At 33.6% G+C, this 23,498-nt stretch overlaps 1 protein-coding gene across 1 annotated transcript in view; it reads left to right on the top strand.

The window, feature by feature from the left end:
* LRP1B (LDL receptor related protein 1B) overlaps positions 1–23,498 on the top strand; it is a 1,897,925-nt gene that overhangs the window by 1,159,933 nt on the left and 714,494 nt on the right. Inside the window, exons 19-20 of the mRNA XM_073019651.1 lie at positions 20,971–21,051; positions 22,505–22,672. Coding sequence (XP_072875752.1) covers positions 20,971–21,051; positions 22,505–22,672 — 249 coding nt within the window. The remainder of the gene's footprint in view (positions 1–20,970; positions 21,052–22,504; positions 22,673–23,498) is intronic.

Genomic DNA, 23,498 nt, shown 5'->3' with positions numbered 1-23,498 from the left:
GTGGCAGAGTGAAACTCTGTCTCAAGAAAATAAAATAAAAATAGACTCTCACAAGTTGGTACAAGAGGACTGCAGCACACCATTGGATATGAACACATTGTAACAATTTAGCAGCTGGACAGTTTGGTTCTGAAATATAGCCAGATTTTACAGAGTATCTGTAAACTATGGATATGGGTTAGTAGCAGTACCATTTCTTCTTTACAACCAAGGAAACCTGTTTTGCCTCAGACATGTTTCTCTCTTCAGTAACACACCTCTCACATTGTTATTTAAAATCAAAATTTACATCAGAAGAGAAGCTGACAAAGTCTAGTAGGCACAATTTCACTTTTAAAGTTATCATAAGAAAGAATGGCACAGATCTCTGTAACAGAAATTATCCCTGCACTGCATACAAAATGACAAGGAGTGCATTTTTTTTTTTAAAAGCACTCACCCTATTTGACACTATACTATAAATAAATATAGATTCAACTCTTTTCTAGTTTTATTATAAAACTCGTACTGGCCATAGTTTGCTTTTGTCATCGGAATAGCCCAGATTCCCAAAGGTTTCATCCTACCGGAAGATGCTGCAATCACTTTTTTTGTTTTTACATTTCAGCTCCATGAACAATCTCTGTTAGGTTTATCAGTACTGTTACACATTAAAAATGATACTAAAATTTGAATTTAAAAACATGCAAAGCCTATGATTCGAAATGTTTCTGCTGGTAATTAGGTGTTGAAGGTACTGCAACTGAGGGTCAAGTTTTCACTGGAATTTACTAGCATCTATTTATAAACCTAATTCATTTTACTTGCATTTGCCTTTACAAGTTAATTGCAGATTTTAGGTTGAGATTATATGTGGGCGCACATTTACATTAATTGAGAAGGCAGTCTGAGGATTCAGCTTTAATCTTTAAGCAGTCGTTTAATTTTTTTAGTAGTCTTCACATGTGGAAAGAATAATTTGTAAATTGATGATGCAAACAAGAGAAGACATAGTCAAATTGTGACGCCTGTGTTGAAAGCGGACCTTGTGTTAAGGAATTGAATGGTCAATTTAATTTCAAGGCTAAGACTAACATTGGTTCTCAACTTAAGTTGTCAATAAAATAATTACCAGGGTAACTTTAAAATCGCCTGCCCTTGCCGCATTCCAGAGTAATTAAATAGAATCTCCAGGAGTAGGACCCAATAATTAGTATTTTTAATGCTTCCCAAATGGTGAAATGTGTGATCAAATTTGAAAACTCAAGACATACATCAGAGTCTTTTGGGGAGCTTGTTAAAAAACAGAGTGCTGGGCCTCATTTCCAGAGTCTCTGATCCAGTCAGTCTCGGGGCGGGGGGGGGGGGGGCAAGAATTTACATTTCTGTTAGGTCGGTGCAAAAGTAATTATGGTTTTTACCAGTATGGAGAACAACAACAACAATAACAAAAACACAGTTACTGTTGCACCACCCTAATAACAAATTCTCAGTTAATACTGATCCTTGTACCATGTGTATTTGATTTTATCATCTGTGAACTTATGTAACATAAGAATGTTTCGTATATGCAAAACTAATTTAAGTTGGAAGCAATTATCCTTACAAATTTCCTTCCCATATGTATTAGTCCATTTTCATGCTGCTGGTAAAGACATACCCAAGACTGGACAATTTACAAAAGAAAGAGATTTAACTGGATTTACAGAAGCGTCACAATCATGGTGGAAGGCAAGGAGGAGCAAGTCATATTTTACGTGGGCGGCACCAGACAAAGAGAGAGATTGGGCAGGGAAACCCCCCCTAATGATACCATCATATCTCTCGAGACTTATTTGCTATAATAAGAACAGCACTTGAGCCCAGGAGTTCCAGACCAGCCTGGGAAACATGGCCAGATCCCATCTCTACAAAAAATACAAAAAATTAGCCAGGAGTGGTGATGGGTGCTTGTAGTCCCAGCTACTTGGGAGGCTGAGGTGCGATGATCACTTGAGCCCAGGAAGTTGAGGCTGTAGTGAGCCATGATACACTCCAGTCTGGGACAACCAGAGTGAGACCCATCCTCAAAAAAATAATACATAAATAAGTAAAAAGAAAAATAGAGAAAGAAGGAAGAGTTTCAGCTATCAAAATGGAGTTTTTACCCAGTTAAATCAGTAGTAAGTTGTATATAATATATTTTACACAAGATTTTTAGAAAAGCAAAGTTCCTGATTCAGTATAATATTTTTTATTTTCTAAGAAAAAACCTTCATATGTGTGTAACCCTATAATGAGTAGTAGTAATCCAGTGGAATATTGAAATATAATTATTGTCCAGCACTGTTTTCAACTCCTTTGCCATTCCTTAATAATATATTTGCACCACACAATGACCCTGGTAAGTTTTAGTTTTATAACTTGTTCCAATGCATTTTGAAACACCAGTATTATATCTTAGTCAAAGCTTTCTCCTCCCTCATTGCTGGCTAGACTTGAGGTTCTAAGAATGGGGAGGAAAATATGTCCTGCTTAGTTACTCTCTACTTGTCTCTCATGTAACTTTAGCTCTTCAGGCAGAGAGGAGACATGGAGGAAATGAGTAACATCTTTTCAAGCAGATCTAGAGGAAACTTCTTTTCTACTGCTTTAAATTTCACAATCCTCTGACACATGAGAAATGCAACTCTATTGAGAGGCTTCTGTGTGAGATCTTCAGAGAAGTTTGAGTCTCATCCCTCTTTAGAATTCCCTGAACTTCTTCCTGCTCATTTCTTCTCTCTTTTTCTCCCTTCTTCAGTGTTCCCTACATATCTAGACCTAGGTATCTTTTATTCCCCATACCTCCTCATTCCCACCACAGGACGTATATCTCATAGCCTTAAGTTGCTAGAATCCCCTTGCTTGGTGGGCTGCTCTTTTGGTTGCATTACTGATGTGACAAGAAAAGGTTTTCTGTCTTTGCTAGGTCTACGTTTTTTATTTTGCTTTCCCGAATGTTGTGAGCAGGTTGCTCTCCTAATTACCTTGGGCCTGCGATCACTCTCCAGTTCTTTGCTCTTCTCTAGATACAGGTAAAAGGGCCAGATCACTTGCAGAAAAAACATCTCATCAGTGCCTTCTCAGGCACCCACACAATTTCATGAATGATTCTCATGGAGTCTCTCCTCTTGTATTTGTGGATCTCTCCACAGGTTGGTCCAGTGGTGTCTCCAGAAGGTTGACTTATACAATACTCTCCTATTATATGGAATGGTTCCAATATTGCCTTATCTGTGTAGAATGTGAGGGTACTTGGTGTCTCCTTATCCTTAGTATTGGATGTAAGTGGGCCAGGGCCATGGTGAAAGAAAGAATTTCACTTTTACGTGTTTTTGTTTTTAACTCACTCATTTTTTTTTTCTCTTCTTTTCCTTCTTCCTTTCTCCCTTCTAATCTCCTATTAAAGTAGGTTTGTACATACCTACTAGCCCAAACATACACACATTTATTCAATACATGAACATTTAGAAAGAATAAGAAAAGTTATTTTAGTTCTCACATTGTAAGACTGAAGTACTGAAAATTGTGTGTGCAAAGTTGCACAATATATTAATAGATTTCAGTTGGATGTCAGGCCCATTCACTCCTAGTTGTCTATTCTCACAGAATTAGAAACTTTTGTAGTTGACTAAAATGCTTTGTAACTTAATCTCTTATCAAATATAGGAATTCTTCTAAAATTGGTCCCAGAAGTGATTACCTACTCATTGTTTAAATATTTTCAGAAACAAAGAACTCAACATTTCAGAGAGTAATTAATTCTACTGTTGGGTGATAATTAATTTTCAGAATATTCTTTCTTCATGGAGCTCAGATCTGCCTTCTTAAAGATTCTACCCACTGATATTTGTTCTGTCATCTGAAGTTATATGGAATCAGTAACTTTGTCCACAGTCTGGCTCTTAAGATAACTAATGACACCACCGTGTCCGAGCAACTCTTCTCATTTATAGGTTAAACATACCACTTCCTTCAACTTTTTCTTACATGACCATGTTTGTAGGGGCTTTTCTTACCAATTGCCCTGCTATTCATTCACTTGAATTTTATTAATCGTATTAAAATCAATAGCCTAAAGTGGGCAATTGATATTCAGTGTTTATAGAATTTCAAATATGCAAGATGAAAATTTTCTAGAGATCTTCTGCAGAAATATACGAATATGGTTAGTGTTACTGAACTATATTCTTAAAATGGTTAAGATGGTAAATTTTATGTTATGTATTTTTACCGCAATTTTTAAATTGTAAAAAGTTTATGTTGTTTTGATATTTTTACAGCAGATCATAGTGGGCTTTTTATCTTTAGTTATTTAACTTCTAGGTTTCTCTTAAAGTAATCTTGGAAGACAACATTATCATGTAACTGACATGTTGACTCCTCAGCAATTAACATGCCTAAGCTTTTCTTAGGCATGTTTGCTTTTTAGGGATATTTCCAATGTTTACATTTCAGAAGTTCTCTTAAGTTTTATTTTGATACTCTTCGGATTCTCCCTTATCCATACGTTTCAAAGTATGTACATGAGTGAAGTCCTCTCTACCCCACCATCTTTCTACAATTCTTAACTTTTTTGCAGTGTTGCACTTTTACATTCATCATCCATCGTAGTAATGATGTCTTCTAGTTTTGTATAATTCAAAGATTTGATAAGCATAACTTTTAAGGCTTTAACCAAATCATAGTAACAAAGATATGAACTTTTTGGAGAGCAATTAAAAACATTCTTCTGGAAAAAAAACTGACCTAATAATTAGAATTCTATAGATATAGTTATGAATCAACTACTCATCTACCTAAGTTTGCTATTAGATTGCATGTATGATATTTTCATTTATTGTGAAAGAATATCTCAAAAATGTTGCTAAAAATACAGAAGTACTATGTTTAATAATATATGTAATGAATATATATAATGAAATTATATATGTGAAAATGCCCTAAACATATGTTACATGTGTAAATATATATTACATATGTGTATATATATGTATTATATATATATATTTGAGATATATATATCAAAAAAACTGCATCGGCAAAGATTTATTCTGGCATAATATATTTTTATTTCATTCATGACTAAATAGTAACCTTATAAATACTGACAAACTATTGTTTTAACAAGTTTATCTTAGAATTATTGTCAGAAACTTACATAAACTTCACCTCTGTATAGTTTCCAAATTTTCTCTCAGTTTTGGAGTCATGATCAAATATTATCATTATATATACTGACAAACTGTTAACAAGCTTATCTTAGAATTGTTGGAAACTTGCATAAACTTCACTCCCCATAATTTTCAAATTTTCTCTCAGTTTTGGAGTTGGTATAGTATTATTTGCTTTTTTTCCAATTTTTCTTCATGTTTCCTATCTCCCATTAATTTCACAATTACTGTCAATATTCTGAGAACATCAAAGATGCTTGATGTTTCATTACTTCTTTGATAATTTGTCTCCATAGAAAGATACACTCATTTTTTAGCAATTCAGCACTCTATTTTTCTGTATTCGGTTTGGAGTTTTAATTTTTTCTCAAACCCATTTGCTCTCTACTTTCCATGCTGGCAATAATTACTTTTATTTAAAAGATGGATACCGAAGAAACTGAGAAGCTCTTTTTCCTGTCTATGTCCTGTAGATTTATTCTTTGCATCCCAGACTTCCTTGTTCTGTTTATTTCCTTCTTCCATACTTATAAGTTTTAGCTTACTTAATTTTTAATTTAGAAGTGGTATGCAAGCTTCTGCTAAGTTGTCTTCTTGTTATTCTTACACGCATGTGGTATTATTTTGCATCTTTCTTTCTTTGCAGTTCCCTGTTTTGTAAATACCTGACTAATAAAGTCCAGTCTGCAGAAAAGTGGGAGGTTAAGAAAAGCCTGGAGGGATATTTTCAACGCCATACTGGGCTTTTAGTTTCTTGTTCTAAGTCAGCATTTCCCCAATTTCTTGCTTGAGGATATGAGTCCCTCGCAGTGCTTATTGCTGATAAAGATTCCGAGGCTCCTACCTGCCTCCCTCAAAGATTTCCATTCAGTAGGTCCTGGATGGAGTCCAGGAATCTGTATTTTGGGAAAAATTATCTCATGTGATTCTTAAAAGAAGATCAGAGAATGTAAACTGTGGTTTTAGCATTTTCCACCGATTAGAATTTTTTAGGACGACCACAACAAATTATTACAAATGTGATGGCTTAAAACAACAGCAGAAATTTGTTCTTGCTCCCTTCTGGAGGTCGAAAGTCCAAAGTCAAGCTGTCAACAGGGCTTCCTCCAAAGGCTCTAGGAAAAAGTCCTTGCTTGCCTCTTTCGGCTTCTGGTGGCCATTGGCGTTTCTCGGCTTGGGGCAACATAACTTCAACCTCTTCCTCCATCTCTGTGACCTTCTTCCCCATGTCTCCGTCATAGCATCCTCTCCTTCCTCTTACGAAGACACCAGTTATTTAAAGCCCACTTTTAATCCAGGATGATCTCATATTGAGATCCTCCACTTTATATCTGCAAAGACTATATTTCTTTTCTCTTTTGAAGGATGTAGGTTAAGATTATTGGCACAAAACATATCATTAATTGTTTCAATAAGCAAACAATCAATTTAGAGGTTGAGCACAGTGGCTCATGCCTGTCATGTTGCTGAGGCATTGGGAGGCCAAGGCTGGTGGATCCCTTGAGCCCAGGAGTTTGAGGCCAGCCTGGGCAACAAGGTGAAACCCTGTCTCTAAAATAATTTTTAAAAATTACAAATTTGTAGCTGGGTGTGGTGGTACATGCCTGTAGTCCCAGCTACTAGGGAGGGTGAGAGAAGAGGATCACCTGAACCCTGGAAGTCCAGGCTGCAGTGAGCCAGGAGTGTGCCATTCCACTCCAGATTGGGCAACAGAGCAAGGCCCTCTCTCAAAAACAAAAACAAATCAAAAAAAGGTAAAAAATTAAAAGCAAATCAATTTGGAAAATAGTGTGCATAAAATGTTATATAACTATTATTTACATGTCTAGATACTCTGAATCATGCCCACCAAAATATCTGTAATGCTGAATTTTCACTGACTTTGGCTTTCTTCTTTGGGATTTTCTGTACTATTTTGCTCATTCTCCATGGAGAGGTATCGTTTTTTAAGTAGAAAAAAAAAAGAAGGAATTTTAACCTTGAAAATTAAAATAACAAAAAACAAAATCTTCTGTGGATCTGTGCATAGTTACAATGCCAAAGCAGAGCCACCAAGAAATGCCAAAGCAGAGCTTAGGTATTTGCAAAGACCCTATTTCTAAATAAAGTCACATCCACAGGTCCTGGGGGTTAGAATTTGATGTACCTTTTTGATACCTAACAATTCAGCCCACTACCCCCAGGGGAACTTTAATATGCCCTGTATTGCCAATAGAATTATAATGGAGGCTCAGGCATGGGTAATTTTTAAAACCTGTCTACATGATTCTCATGTGCAACCCTATCCTGATGGTTATTGTGTCTCTGCCACTCCATTGAATTTCTTTCAATATCTCTCTATTATCTCTCTCCAAACCTCAGTTGCTTTTCTTTTCCTTCCCTCCCAAGGTGGAGTCTTGCTCGGTTGCCCAGGCTGGAGTGCAATGGTGCAATCCCAGCTCACGGTGACTTCCACCACCCGAGTTCAAGCGATTCTCCTTCCTCAGCCTCCCAAGTAACTGGAATTACAGGCGTGTGCCACCACAACAGGCTAATTTTTGTATTTTTAACAGAAACAATTTTCACTTTATTGGCCAGGCTGGTCTTGAACTCCCGACCTTAGGGGATCTGCTCGCCTCAGCCTCCCAAAGTGCTGGGATTACAGGTGTGAGCCACCAAGCCTGGCCTGCTTTTGCTTTTCTAGTGTGTCTTTTTCAAGTAATTCGGCAGATTACTTCTGGTAGGAAGGAGCTCACTGGAGCTACCTCACCAGTTACTGGGCAATGATAATTTTAACTGTCTTTATGATGCTGACAGATACTGTTTCAATTTTTATCCAGAGTAAATGGATAAAATGAATTCTTTAGAGACTTCAGTAGCATTACTATCTTCATTGGTTAAAAAAATGCACACAAATGTATAAAAATACACATGTACATGCACACACAGACACATAAAAATCAGGGTCAAAGGAGATAATTATGTAAAAATCTAGATTGTGGATGGCACATAGTGGTCACTGAATAAAAGTTTAATATAGATTTATGTCCTTTTTCTTTCTTCTTCCTTCCAAATAATCTTCCTTTCTCAGGTGGGAATATATGTATTATTTTCAATTGGAGTTTGAGTTAGCTCAACTGAAATTGTTTCAGAAAACAGCAACATTTCTGAAATCCTTAATTGGTTAATATTAAATTTATTAGGTTGAAAGGTGTTCGATTGAAGTCCTGTATTGATCCAGGAAACATTTCTATCATGCCAAGTTGGGGTTTTAAAAGCAAAAGCTATATGCATCTTTGCCTAAGATGTAACCAATATGTCAGTAAATAATTTCTGTCACTGTAATGTGTTGTCATTGATGTCAAAATACGTCATTACAGCAGATGTAAGGTTTAAACCTACCTCTATATTTCCCTACAGCATTTTTTTAAAGGGTCCAGTTTTCCTACAACGATGGCTCCTCTGCGTGGATGCACAGTCCCAGCCATGAGCTAAAATTTGCTGTGTAGCCATAGCAGAATTTCCTCTCTCTTGTTCCTTTCAGTCATTGGCAATATGACCACATCTAACTACCAAAAAACAAAACAAAATAAAGCAAATAACAGAACAAAAAAAAAAAAACCTTTCTATTGCTGCACATCCTAGAAGCACACCCTTGTGTAGTTTGATTTCCCACACGGTAGAGAAGATGGCCATATTTGAATCACTGGTCGCTGCTCATTGCTTTGATGACTTCTTTTCCAAAATTTGAGCAGGCCTGAGGTGAGTGAAATCAGGACCCTCTACCCTGCCGGGAAGGCAGTCGTGGTGTAACTTCTGTGAGTTGTCTGGAGCCAACCTCCTCTTCAGAGAAGAAGCTACAAAACACTATAGCTTAAATACTATAGGGTTTAAAGTTTTAAAACTCTATAAAACACTAAAAACTTCTAAAGTTTTGAAACACTATCGTGTTTTATTAATGTATTCTCTAAATATTTTTTACAATATTATTTTCTGATGAGTCCACATTAGACCTGCTCGGGTGTTTTTAGCTACCGTGTTCCAGATGCTGGGTCTCAGGGGAAGACAGAAAGGCAAAGTTTCTGTTCTAGGATATTGCAGGGCGTTAGTGGTTGTGGTGTGCAAAACCTCAATAAGGGGGTGACACTTCTACATGATGTGCTTATATGTGAATTTTCTGAAGATTGCTACATTCTTTTAAATGAATAATTTATACGTTTCCTCTACTTTTGTATATACAAATTCTTATAGAGTAGTACTGAATCTTTATAGGTTCTGAAATTCTAGGTTCAGTGCATACCTATTCTCTATTCAGTTTCTATTGCTATCTTTTAAAACAATGATGTAGATACATTTAGCTGAAGAAAGTCAGATAATACATAAGTGCTTACAATAAAAAAAAGTACAAAGTGCAATAGTAGATAGTAGTCATTCTACACCTTTTGTACTATTACCAGTGGCAAGTATTTTTAATTCTTAGCCAAGTTGCCTGGTTATTACCTCTACTTTTATATAAATATAAAGTAATATGTTTAAGTGCTATTTCTTGATTTCTTAAAATTATACTCCTCTCTTGACTTCCTCTTGACTAGAACATACTTTAAGTTATAAGTTTTAAAGTTTTAAAAGTTTTAAATTGAAAGTACAAGTAAGAAAATGTACTACACAGCTTTATAGAAAATAATATTATATTGTGATAACAATGTAAGCATGCTTACTTCGTGGTATAAATAAAAGCTGTGATACTATATTGAGAAAATGGGAAAAACATTGTGTGGGGTACCAAAAAATAGTCAAATTTCTAATTTTTAATAAAGACATTAGGAAGTGATATATAACTAACAAAAAATATTTATGAAAATATTCCTTGTGTTTTAGTAACTATTTATTTTTAAATATTTGTGTGTGGAAGAATATATGTCAATCGTTTGTGTTTTCCTTATGTTCAAATAAAGGGTGATTTTGATTTTATTTAATTGTGGTAGGAGAAAAAGTCTGTGTAATATTCTTTCCTTGGAAGCTATTGCAACTGTTTTGTGGCCTAGGAAATGATTGTTTTTATGGAATTCCTTTGTGAACACAAGAAAAATGTATATATTTTTAAATTTGATAGAAGTAAATTTATTTTGACAAATAGAAGGATAGATTGATGGCTTGATAGGTGATATTGACCAAGCCTATTAATTTTGTTGTTATTATCCTATATATCCTTATTGATATTTTGTCTGCTTAAGGATAATGTAAAAACATAAAGGCAATTTTCCTGAAATGTATTTTCTTGTTTATATTAAAATGGCAAACATAAAATCTATCTCATTGTGTTGGCATGAGGATGAAATAGAGAACACAAAACTACCAATTACAGTGTTTGGGTAGTTAATATATCACTCTCTTCTTGGTTAGTCAGTAGTACTACTCTCTCCTTTGTTTTTAATTCCATTAAGAGGTTAACAACAGGCTTATCTTATTCTGTAAGATCATTTAAAATATTGGTTTACATGTCATGTAATTTTGCATTAAAGAATTTACAATGATATTCAATTCTGAATCTCGCTAAATGTTTTAAATAGATCTTTGAATATTGGCAATAGTATCAGATGTGTATAATTTCATATGTAAATCATACACTGGAGTTTAATAAAATATTTGGACATCTTACTTTTAGAGGTGAGTGCTCACAACTAAGGACAAAGTACTTTTAACTCTAAATGTACACTGGTAGACATGTGTGAACTATCAGGCATGACTAGGTTTGGTAATGCTGCCTTAACCCTGCATTTAACCCCTATAATTCTCGTGGCCTCTTTCATTGAGTGCATGCTTCTTTGTTTAATGTTCTTCCTATTTAGTGATTTTTATGTTTTCTGTGTCAGGAAACATTTTTAAAATGTGCTAGTTTTAGTGACATCTAACGCTGCACACTTAATGACACTGATTTCTCATTTGCAATCAGGATCTGGCAGTGTGAAGCTCACTGATAATTTGATTTCTAGGGAAATTTTATGTTGTTTTTTTACATGTTTGGAGAAAGATCTATAACTAGAATAAGTAAGAGTGAATTTTTAGAAATCATTTATAGTCATACCTTGATCCAGTATTGATATAACAACCAAAGCTGTCTATTTTGGGTATTATCAAAGTTAAGTCTAATCCATTTGAAGTGTCATTTGCTTCTCTTTCCCTGAGGGCTTTGCTTTCCTTTTATAAAAAATAAAAGGCAATTGCCTGGGTAGCCTAAGCATAGTCAAGATATAAGAATTATAAATGGACATCAACTACAGAGCTGGGAACAAGGAATCTCAAGGCGTATTGTTTTCAGTGAAAAGTCAATGTGTATAAGCAAATTGAAAAATATATATATATACTCATTTTAATAATATGCTAATTTTAAAAGTAGCAAAAATGAAACTGAAAGAAAAGTACCCCAGCCAACCTCATTACTACTTCAGGGCCCTGAAGTGTCTATTCCTTGTGCTTGTATACTGCTGTAGTTAATAACTGCAGTATATGAATTAGAATGAGGGAAAAGCAATGAAATTCCACATAACATAATGTTGCATTTTTAAAATTTCTGTAGTTTTAAAAGGTTGTCACTATGAAATATAATGCGTCTTACTCGTTTTCTCTTAGAAGTTGTAGTGTTATAGGCACACTAAAAAAAAAAAAAAAAAGTTTGAAATGTCCTGAAATAAAGTCTTAAAATACATAACAAAATTAATTTACTTGAGATATTTGACATATATTTTGAGTTTTAATATAAGTTATAGATAAATTAATCATTGGTTGTTTTATCTGTCACATTTTATTCAATATTTCTAAGTTATTAATTTTATTATTTTCTTAATTTCTTGGGATAACAAATCTAAATTCATTGTTTAATTATTAACTTTAGGATTAAATTAAACCTAGATTCATTTTTTAATTGAATAAATTATTATTTAATTACCAGGGAGAATTATCATTGTAGTTATGAGTTTATTCTTTGAATTGGAAGATATTTTCTGTTGTGCTAAAATGTATTAAAAAAACAGAAAATGCAACTTGAATCTCCTATTCAGTTTCTCAGTCAACTAGTTTCTTCCTATCAATATTTATTTATGTATGTTCAACATTTTCCCTCTTAAAAAAAGATTACCACCAATATAACTCTCTTTTAATCCTGTATTTCTCATTAAGGATCACATTAATTCTTATATTCTTTACATTCAGATTTCTTGGAAAAGTTACATAAAACTTTGTATATCCATCTTCCAGTCAGTCTACTAAGACCGGACATTTATTTTCCCCTTAAACCACTCCACAAAAACTCTTTGACAAGATCAACAGACTAAAAAAAAAAACAAAAAACAAAAAAAAACAAAAAAAAAACAAACCAAAACAAAACAAAACAAAAACTGAGTAGCACACTTCAGTTTGTATCTAACTTATGTGAACAACAGTGAACACTGCTGTCCTTCTCCTTCAAACACTTCTCTTGCCTTCAGTGACTGATACTTATTGATTTCCCTCTTACATTTTTCTAGTTCCTCTGTCTCTCTAAACTCTTATAAATACGTTTACTGTTTTCTTTGGCAGTGTGGATAAATTATTTTCTAAAATGTCCTCACTTCTTTTTATTTTTGTAGTGGAGATGCTGGGTAATTTTTCACTCCAGGTTTAACATTTAAAATTGTTGCAGGTTAATTCAGGTTTTATACGTGTGTTCTTGCGATTCTGATGTTTCACTACAGTATTTCTATATGTGAATTTATTTTTACTTATTTCAAAATAGATTTTGCTTCCTGAATCTAAAGTCATGTCTCCTTAAATTCTGGGACATTTTAAGAAATTTTCTTCTTATATATTGCTTGTTATCCTCATTTTCTCTCCTCCCTGTTTTAACAACTATTAGTTTGTTAGATTCTATCCTTCACGATTTTTCTTTTATATTATTCTTAAACTCTGAGCTGCATCTATGGTGATTTCTTCAGATCTTCCAGTTTAGTAATTCTCTCTTCAAGTGTACTAATTTGTAATTTAGCATGTTCATGTGGTTTGTAATTCTAAGACTACGGTTTTCATTTCTGAGTATCTTATTTGGTTGCTTTTCAAATCTGCTTATTTTTCCTGTGTGTCTTTTTACATGTTTTTTATTTTTGTCCTTAACTTTTATATACATTTTGACTTACCTATTTTATAGTGCCTATCAGATTTCAATCTATAGTCTCTACAGATATATATACATATATATATATATATATATATGTATGTAAAGATATTCTGGATCTAATCCTGTTGTTTGTGAGGTCTGCTGAATTTTACTCACCAGATTTTAATTGTTTTATAATTAGTAGTAGTAGTAGTATTGGTAAGTTTGATTTTTTTTTTTTTTTTGGTCCCATGTGGAAATTTTATGAAGACTTTATTGGGTGATGTCCTCCCTGAGTACCCTGTCACGCTTCTGAAATATTATTACATGGCCTGGATTAATTTTTACCTAAACTTTTCAACTTGGAATTTCTGAATTACAGAAAGTGGAGCTTGTGATTGATTATAGCCTTGTGATTATACATTTTCAAGGGGACGTTTTCCCCACTCACAGTCTAGACTGAGATATCTCTTTCTACTAGGAGGAGATATTATCTAACTAACCCTTGTACTTAGAGTTTAGATTTTGAAGGTCCTAGCTTATGTAGGCATCTTTTGTAGAACTGGAGAATTATCTCCTGTCCCAGGTTGACATTAAAACTCAGGCATCTAGATAGATAACAGAACCAGCTTTCTTTTACTGCCTTTGGAGGCAAACTTACACATGCATACACAGGCAATGGCATTATATTTCATTCACTCACAATTCTAGTTTTTAGGACCCCTTTTATTTCTGGACTCTGAAAATTTATGTTATTTGTATACATTCACCTATGTATTGAAATATTTGGTGGTTATTTTACTTAACATTCCTGATTGTCTGCCATATTGTCAGAACTATTCAATATTTTTCCTCGCACTTCTTTTAGTTTCACTGTATATATACTTCCTAGGTGTTCTTTTTGACTTTCTAATACTTGATCATTTAAATAGTGATCATTTCCAAATCTGTCTTGCAAGCCTATTTCACTACTTCTATCTTATACCCTATTGCAACCATTCTAAAACTCTTTCATTTTCTCAAACATTTTATGTACTCTCACTTCCGGGCCTTCATGAATCTGTCTCTTTCTTTGGAACATTGTAAAACCAGTCCTCCTCCTCTTGTTCATGTGCCTTAACTCAAACGTATTATTCATATCAGCTTTTATATCCCTTCCTCTGGGAAGCAATACATAAACAGTCAAGATTAGTTTGGTTGCTTCTGCTGTGTACTGTAATAACACATTACACTGCCTATAAAATAACATCTATCAGATATTTATTAAAATCACTTAATTGTATTCTAAATGTCTTCCCTAGCAGATTGTAAGCTGTCCAAAAAATGAGAATATTCAATATTGTATTCCTAGTGCCTAGCACTCTGTTATTCAGTCATTCATTCATTCACTTAGGTGATATATTTCTAAGTCCTAGAACTCGATCTGATATGAAGTTCTCAGTTAAATGCCTTGAATCAATAAAATATTTGAGTGATATTTTCTTCCATTTTTCAAATCACAGACCTCTGTTCAGAGATGTTGGGTAACTACCCAATATCACACATTAATTGGCGATATAGTCAGGGTTTGAACCCACATTTACCTGCCTGCAAAGCCTTTGTTTTTTTGTATGTGACATTATACTTGGTATATAAAATGAGATTGTTATGTGATAGTAAGGAAAGAGTGGCAAGATGATGACAAGTTGTAGTACACGACTCTCATGTGGTTTTCTCCAAAATGCGTTTACTCTATCGGATCATTTGAAGTCTGTCCTATGTAAGTACCAATTCTTGGGAGCCACAACTAGTGCCAATATCTAGAAATGTAATTTATTTTCTCAGTGAATCTAGTGCATGTGTAATTTTTAAAAGCACCACTCTTTATAACAATATTTAATTATATACCATAGGATAAGTAAAAATTAGAATTGGAGCTTAAATATTAGACATAAACTATAGAATGAATTAAATTTTTAATTCTTTCACATATCTTTCTAAACTATAAATACTCTTTTAAAAGTATTAGTATAATCAGCATGGTATAGTGAAAAATAATAATGTATTTTGGCATTGATCAGAGTGTTGTATTAAAATTTTACTGCCACTTACTATTTATCTGGTGTGTCCTTAGGCAGAATATACTGTTTTCTTCTGCAAATTGGCATTAGGGTTAACAATCGCAGGGATATCCTCAAGAGTATTGGTAATATATCTTATCTACAGCTAGCCTAGTATCATGTATTCAATAAATAATAGATAATGTGATTATTATTGTCTTTTTCAAGTGAAGATAACAGTTTCCTAACCCTGGACTTGTACAATATTCTTGTCATTAATTTTAACTTGAATCTTCTATGCAATTTCCACATACATAATTTTGAAGGATAAATTTATCTGGGTAGGACATGTGTTACATGATCTGAAACCTATGATATAGGTTTTGAGACTTTATTAACAAATTACTTAAAAATATATTTTGGGGGGCAAGGAGGAGGAATAAGGAAAATTCATAGGTCAGAGACAAGAAAGAAGCCTGAATTAGATTTGAAATCTACCTTCCTGGGATACATTCCTCTAAGCTTTGTATACTGGATAAATATAAGTACCACACCAATCACGATTACCCTTGAGAGAAAGACAATTGTAGCCATTTACATAATAGCTTACATATAACCTGACAATAAATTTTAAGTGAAACATATAATAGGTAAATTGAGCATACTACCAGCAATAATAGAAGATTTTTAACAGTCCATTAATCCATATTATATATTATATATTCTATGAGGTTTAAGTAACTACCAAGATAAAATACAGTTTTCTTTTCCTTTCTATAATTGTAACATGATGAAATGTAAGCCATTTTTGTTCATAATTTTTCTCTTTTTCTGAGTTAATCAGGTAATTCTTGCAAGTGTCCTGCAATTTGTATCCAAAGTCAAAGAATTTTTATGCAAAATCAAGAAATTAAAAAAAATGTGTGTAATATTTAAATCTTTGTCAAATATAAGAATTCATAAGGGCATTTTAACAGAACAGGTATCCAGAAATAAACTGATATATTCAGATGCTATTTTCAACTTTTAAATTAACACTAAAGTGAAAAAACAGAAAAAATATTAAATGTATTTTAAGAGGTTTTTAAAGCACAATAATCAATTATTGTGATTTATTGTAATGCTGTGATAACCCCAGGAGTTATTGAAGTGGTGAACTCTACTTTTTGCTACATTAAATGCTTTCAGGATATTACGCATTTCTAGATGATATGTCTTCTGACTTCTTGATCTCTAGGACATATAGGACCCAAGAGATAAGATTATAAACCAGAAGTCTGAAACCAGGCAGACAGAGTGATTTACTCAGTCGTAGTACTTTGAGAATGAAACAGAAATCAAACATTAATAACTTTTCTCCTGTACATGTCTCTCTTCAGATGATAACTTTACTCTCTTTACTATTTCCCTTCAGCCTTATTCTGGTTCTCAGTGTTTTTCTCTACAGGAATTTTTCTCCATAAGCTAAGTCAGACTATAAGGTTAACAACAAGAGACATGATGTAACTATCATTAAAAAAATTAGTCACATATAATATATAATTGTTTAAGCACATGTTTACACTATATGTGTTTATATTTTATTCAGTGTGGGCAGAAAGCGAATGTCTCATTTTCTTAGAGGATGAATGTATTGGATTTTCGATTTTTAAATTTAGTTTGAGAATTTTTTTTTAATATATTCAGAGCCAATTTCCATTTCATTTTTTGACTGCTTTTTAGTGTTAAAATCTAACAGTTGGAAATAATTTTAAAACTTACATGGAAAATTTCCTAACCAATGAAATATCATCAGTTTCAAAAGTTTTCAGATACTTAGGATGATACATTTTTTTCTTAGCAAAACTTGGAATATTGATTAATATGCTCCTAAGTTTATAGATGAGAGATACAAAATTTTGAATTAACTTATTATAGAGTCAAAAAAGATGTATTGTTATTTTTAAAGATTAGATCTCATCATATCTGAGTCCCCATTTTTTTGTTTACTCATTTGAACAAAAACTTGAGTTGATTCTCTGTTTAAATGTCCTGATTCTTGTCTACAGTACATCTTCTACACTGCAGTACCTCCACTAACCAGTTATTATCTATCTAAGGACAAAAGCGTATTTTGGACAACTTTCGTGTTGATTCTTGAAACATAAACATAAGTTCTCAATATCTCGTTAGGTAATAAAAGAAACTTCCTTAGAAGTATTGATTAAATTATGCCTTTAGGCATTTTCAGTTTTCTTCCTAGTACTTCCCCTTACATGACAGAATATTTGTTGGGTTTCTGCAGGATAGCTTTTGATATGAGTCTTTGCCTCCTTTCTACCTATTTTTTTTTCTTTTTTTTGCATCACATTTAGGCTCTCATGACATTGTCTGGTTTTTAAAAAGTTAAATTTATCTTAAAATTCATATCTTAAGATGTGATTTTGGTAATCATGAAACAAAACAAATTTGTTAAGTTTTACAATAATTTTCATTCAAATGTCAATACCTTAGATGAATGTGCTTAGATGTAAACTCACACAAATAAATTGCTTTTTAAAAAGTAAATAAACAGGTAACCAAGACAGCGAAATCCATCAGATCGGGTATGAAGCCACCACTTTCTCTTTATGTTATTTGTGAAGTAATATCAATTTATTTTGTCACTGGACAAGTTACCAATATAAAAGATGGCTACCATCTGAAGACCATTCATTGGCTGTCTCTGGTGGTGTCGTTGACCGACTCTCTCTTCCCAGCTCTGCTACATATTAGAGTCCTTGCATGCCCCAAGTTGATTTGTTGTTTCACTACTTTAAGAATGGAGGTGAATATTCTAGCCTCTAATTTTAATTTCAGGCGTTACGTTTAGGATAACACACAAGGTAAGTCTTTGCACTGTCAGGCAAAATTAATTTGCTCCTCTTTTACTATTAATTCCAACTACTTGTGATTTGCCAAGAATCATACTAATATAAACTTAAAAATGTCATAGATTTTAAGGTAAAAATGCAAACCATTCTAGAGGAGTTACAGTAATATCACTTGAAATTCTCATTTCCTAAAGATACTATCACCAATGTGCTTTATTAGTTAATGTACTAAGAAAATACTTAGTAACCTAATTTTGTACAGAACTAACTACTTGGAGTATTATGTGAAGTCCTCAACTCTTAGGAGGAAATTATCAGGAATAAACCTTAGAAAAGTGTCACAGAAATGATTAGGTGAATCTTGGTACAATCTGCCCTATAAAAATAAATAAAAAGTTGATAGTGTTATATAATTTAGAAATAAGATAATTAAAAAAACCTCTAAATGATGGAAATATCCAGCATTGTTCATTTAAATGTCCTGACTCTTGTCTACAGTACATCTTCTACATTGCAGTACATCCGCTAAACAGTTTCTTTCTAAGGAAAAAAGCATATTTCAGACAACTTTCGTGCTGATTCTTGAAACATAAATGTAAGTTCTCACTATCTTGTTAAGGAACAAACAAAAGAAACTTATGAAGGAGTGACTGACATGGACAAAATCTTGTTAACTGAATCCTAAAATAGTGAAAGTATTTAGAGACACGTTTCTGATAAACATAAGAAAGTACTCCTCTGCAAAATGAAACAATGTATGAGAAATGTTTAAACCTTATGCCTAGTATATGCTAAGAATATGAGGAGAGTAAAATAACAATGTAGGTACATTCATGGATGAAAAGGGAAAGTGAGATAGAAAATTGGTAATAGAGTATGGTAGAAGAAGTGCTGGATGGGGAGCTTCATGAACTGAATTCTAAGACCTGTTTTTCCTTAGGAGATACATGTATTATTAGGCAAGTCTAATTTCTCTGAGTTTCAGTTGCCTTATAGCTAAAACGACTGGACACAATTAGTCCGTTTTTTAAGCAGAGAAATATATTTTTGTTATTCATACATTTTTCTCCAAAATAAAATAATGCTCAAAACTACAAAATTGAAACGATTGATTGATTGATGGGTAACATTTGAATAGATTTGGCTGAAGAGGTTTGAGTACCTGAAGTCAAGCCTGTTCAGCCATCAGTTGTTCTTAGTAGCCCTGAGACAATGCAGAGAATATTTGTAAAATATTTGTAAATATTTTCAAATTGTATTCTCTGCATTGCCTTCCATCAAATATATTCTATGATTCTGTGTCAGTTGTCTTAAATGGAAAAACAGATAGTCACAAAATGTCATTGGCTTCCGCTGTTACAAGAACAATCAAAGAATATGGGCCAGGTGCAGTGGCTCACGCCTGTAATCCCAGCACTTTTGGAGGCCAAGTCATGTTGGTAACAAGATCAGGAGATTGAGACCATCCTTGCAAACATGGTGAAATCTCATCTCCGATAAAAATACAAAAAATTAGCCTGTGTGGTGGCACACGCCTGTAGTCCTACCTACTAGGGAGGCTGAGGCAGGAGAATCGCTTGAACCCAGGAGACGGAGGTTGCAGTGAGTCGAGATCTCACCACTGCACTCCAGCCTGAGTGACAGAGTAAGACTCCGTCTCAAAAAAAAAAAAAAAAAAAAAGTGTAGCCCATAGGTCTATTTTTTTCTATCTTTGTGTAATTAAACCAATAGTTTGTTATTTCTTCTTTTTCTTCTTTAAATATCTTTTAAATGAGCTCTTGTGTGTGAAGATTTGTAATGCTATTCATATTTTCCTGAGAGCTTAAAGGTCTGATATTGAGCAACTTAAATAAACTCTAGGTGAAGAACTTTCACCATATATGAATTAGAGAAAATAAAACTTTCTCCTGGGACATATTAGTAAACAATTCAAAATTTCTTGGATAACGTGTTCGGCAATTATATTTTCTCTCACTACTATTACCCCTCTTTTTTGGCTATTGATTATCAGATTTTATTGTGACAGTGTTGTCTTTTAGATGTATTGATATTCAAATTGGCTAATTATATTTTTCAAACTCTTTTTTCTATGCTAATTCTATTCCTCTTTGTTGTAATTATCTAAAGGTTAGTAAGGAGGTCTCTTGATTTAATTGTGTAAAATTCATCTTAAAATCTAATTCTTTACTATTTTTTTTTCAGGTTTTCACTTTTTTTTTTTTTTTTTCCCCCCATAAACTAAGATTTCATACTTTTCTTGGTAACTAGGTGATACTGGCTTACCTAAGTGATTTTATTGTGTTTATTTTATTTTTTTTAACTTTCACCTTATAATGTTAACATCTTCCAGAGGCAGAGTGAGATCTGACTTTCCATCTTTGGCTCTCTGTATTCAGGAAAGGCCTTCCTCTGTTAAAGCATAAACACATTACTTTGCAGCTCCAGCGTGTACAGCTCCATTAGCTTTTATCCACTGAGTGAATGTTGAGTCCCTTGGTGCATGGAGTTGACATCTATTCATTTTTCCAGCAGTATAATGAATCCGAATGATCCTTCCTTCATCAAATAATTCTCCTAGGCTTTCAGTCACTGGAAAGCACTCATTTAAAATATAATAAAAGTATGTGAGTCCTATGTCTTCAAGAAGTTATAGTCACTGTGTTTGTTTATCTGCCATTTCCTCTGTGCCTTTGTAGAGAACAGGGAAGGAGTTCTGATCACATTAGCAAATGATACAAATTAAGTCATGCACAGTCAATAACATGCTACCTTTTGGACGTTTTTATATCTTTCACAGAATTCCCAACTTGTGAGCCACTAACACAATTTGTTTGCAAAAATGGAAGATGCATTAGCAGCAAATGGCACTGCGACTCTGGCAAGTACCAAATGCTCACTGTGTAGCACTGATTTGATTGGGGGTTTGGTGGTCTGGACTGCCTGGCTTTCTTCAGAGGTACTTTGTAGGGGAAGCTTGAAGAGCCAAGACAAATGGCTAAAACAAGTAGTGAGCGGGCAGCTGGCACATTAGTGGGAATTAGCATTAAAGATAATGGAGCTCAATATTTGCCCCATGGATCTGTGATAGAGATTTGTTTATCAAATGTTTATGTTGGACATGGTCTAATTCTACAAACATGTAGTAAGGTGGACAATTGAGGAAATAACTTGGACAATTCGGGTTCCCTAAAACATGCATGTAACCTCAGGAGGAGAAGCTTATACGTTGCTATGGAATTACCCAGACAGTTTCAACTCTGTCAGTTTCCTCTTACTTTCTAATGGTACTTTTTTCTTATATTCAATTGTATTACTATGCTAAATTATGCCAAGTACAGGTAAATGAATTATATAGGAATCAATACATTCCCATCTATTTATTTTAATTTGATCTAATTTTACTTCACACTTCTCTCCTCTGCCTCCTGAAATAGTTGTTAATAAAGAATATAAATCATTTCTAATGATACTGTACAATAGTTTCCAAGTGCAAATATATATAGAGGATCCAAGAGAAGAGGGGTACACAGTGGGTTCTCATGTTGGAGAATGAGGAGAAAGGAAGGATGTTGAAAATAGAATTATAAACTATGGGGCATAAGAATTGTAGGTTTAAGTAATAATCTTCCACGATAATTATATTATTGGTTGTATCATTTCATGAAACTCCTATAGTCACCATTGCCTCCTTAATTCGAGGTGCATAGATGCATTCAGTCAGTACTTAGTTATTTCCGTGTGGAGTAGAAATTAAGCTTCAAAATCCAAAGTCAAGGATTTTTTTTCTCTCAGTTCAGCAGTTGATATTAAATCAAAGGAGAAGCAATATGAAGATGAAAATAATTCTTCTACTGTTTATAAGAAATGTTGTTCCACTGATTCAATTATCATTCATTTTTCAAAAAAAAAAAACTGTATATAGGAAGAAAATTAATAAATAAAAGGGCCGGGCACAGTGGCTCACATATATAATCCCAGCATTTTGGGAGGCCGAGGAGGGTGGATTGCTTGAGGCCAAGAGTTTGATACCAGCCTGGCCAACACATGGCAAAACTCCATCTTTACTAAAGAAATACAAAACAAATGAGCTGGGCGTGGTGGCATATGTCTGTGGTACCACTTACTTGGGAGGCTGAGGTGGGAGAATCATTTGAGCCCCAGGAGGTGAAGGTTGCAGTGATCCGAGATCGCGCCACTGCACTCCAGGTTGGGTGACAGAGCAAGACTCTGTCTCAAACAACAGCAACAACAACAAAACAGTTAGATATTTCATAAGAAAAATTTTCTCCATGGTTCGGTTTTCACTGCCTCATGTTGATGTTTCTTTCCAGATGACGACTGTGGGGACGGGAGTGATGAGGTGGGCTGTGTTCACTCTTGCTTTGATAATCAGTTCAGATGTTCCAGTGGCAGATGCATCCCGGGCCATTGGGCCTGTGATGGTGACAATGACTGTGGTGACTTCAGTGATGAAGCCCAGATCAATTGTACCAAAGAAGGTTAGTAATTTTATAAATTAATGAAATCTCATTTTAAAAGTTGATGCATAATAATACTTAAGAGTATTACAGAAAGAATATTATATAACAAATAAATTGCTTATGAGGTAAAAATATACATGTGGAACTGTGTAAAATCATTTGCTATCTCTTTCCTTTCCCCCTTTGCTTTTCCCTTTGGTTTCTCCCCTCAATACCTCTTTAGTCCTGCATGCCTTCTGTAGTCTTTGTTTTCTACATTTACTCCATGCTTTACTTCTCTTTAATCTCATCCAAATCCTAAAACTATTTCAACAGTGAAAAAGAAAAAAAAAAAAAAGAAAGGAATAATTTTATTTTTACTTCCATACAAAATTTATTTACATGAGGTTTGAAATAATCCCTGATTAAATGGGGATGTATTTCCAACTGATTGACTTTCTGGAGTACAAGCTAAGAAAGGAAGGAGGTTATGACCATGGCTCTCAGCATATCCATGGGGATGATAACCCTGTCATTTGCCTGGCTTACTTTGCAAAATTTGATCTGTCATAGAGCATATTAATAATTTAAAAGTCATATTGGAAATCTCACACAAAAAAATCATTAGACTGTCAAACAATCATATAATTAGTATCATTTTAATAGATTTTTTTCTGCTAAGAAACTGAAAGATGTTTATTTCATTTATCTCACAAATATTTATTGAGTACTAAAGAATAAATAAAAGGATGAATACATATGGCACCTGCTCATTTTAAATATTAGCACAAACAAGCAACAATGTAATTTATTTAATGTGGAGGGGTAAGGTAATCATATACTCCATGAACAAAATAAAGCATTT

Source organism: Chlorocebus sabaeus, chromosome 10 (assembly GCF_047675955.1).
Source record: "Chlorocebus sabaeus isolate Y175 chromosome 10, mChlSab1.0.hap1, whole genome shotgun sequence".
NCBI lineage: Eukaryota > Metazoa > Chordata > Mammalia > Primates > Cercopithecidae > Chlorocebus > Chlorocebus sabaeus.
Note: the sequence above shows the minus strand (reverse complement) of the source record. Positions and strands in the feature narration are given on the sequence as shown.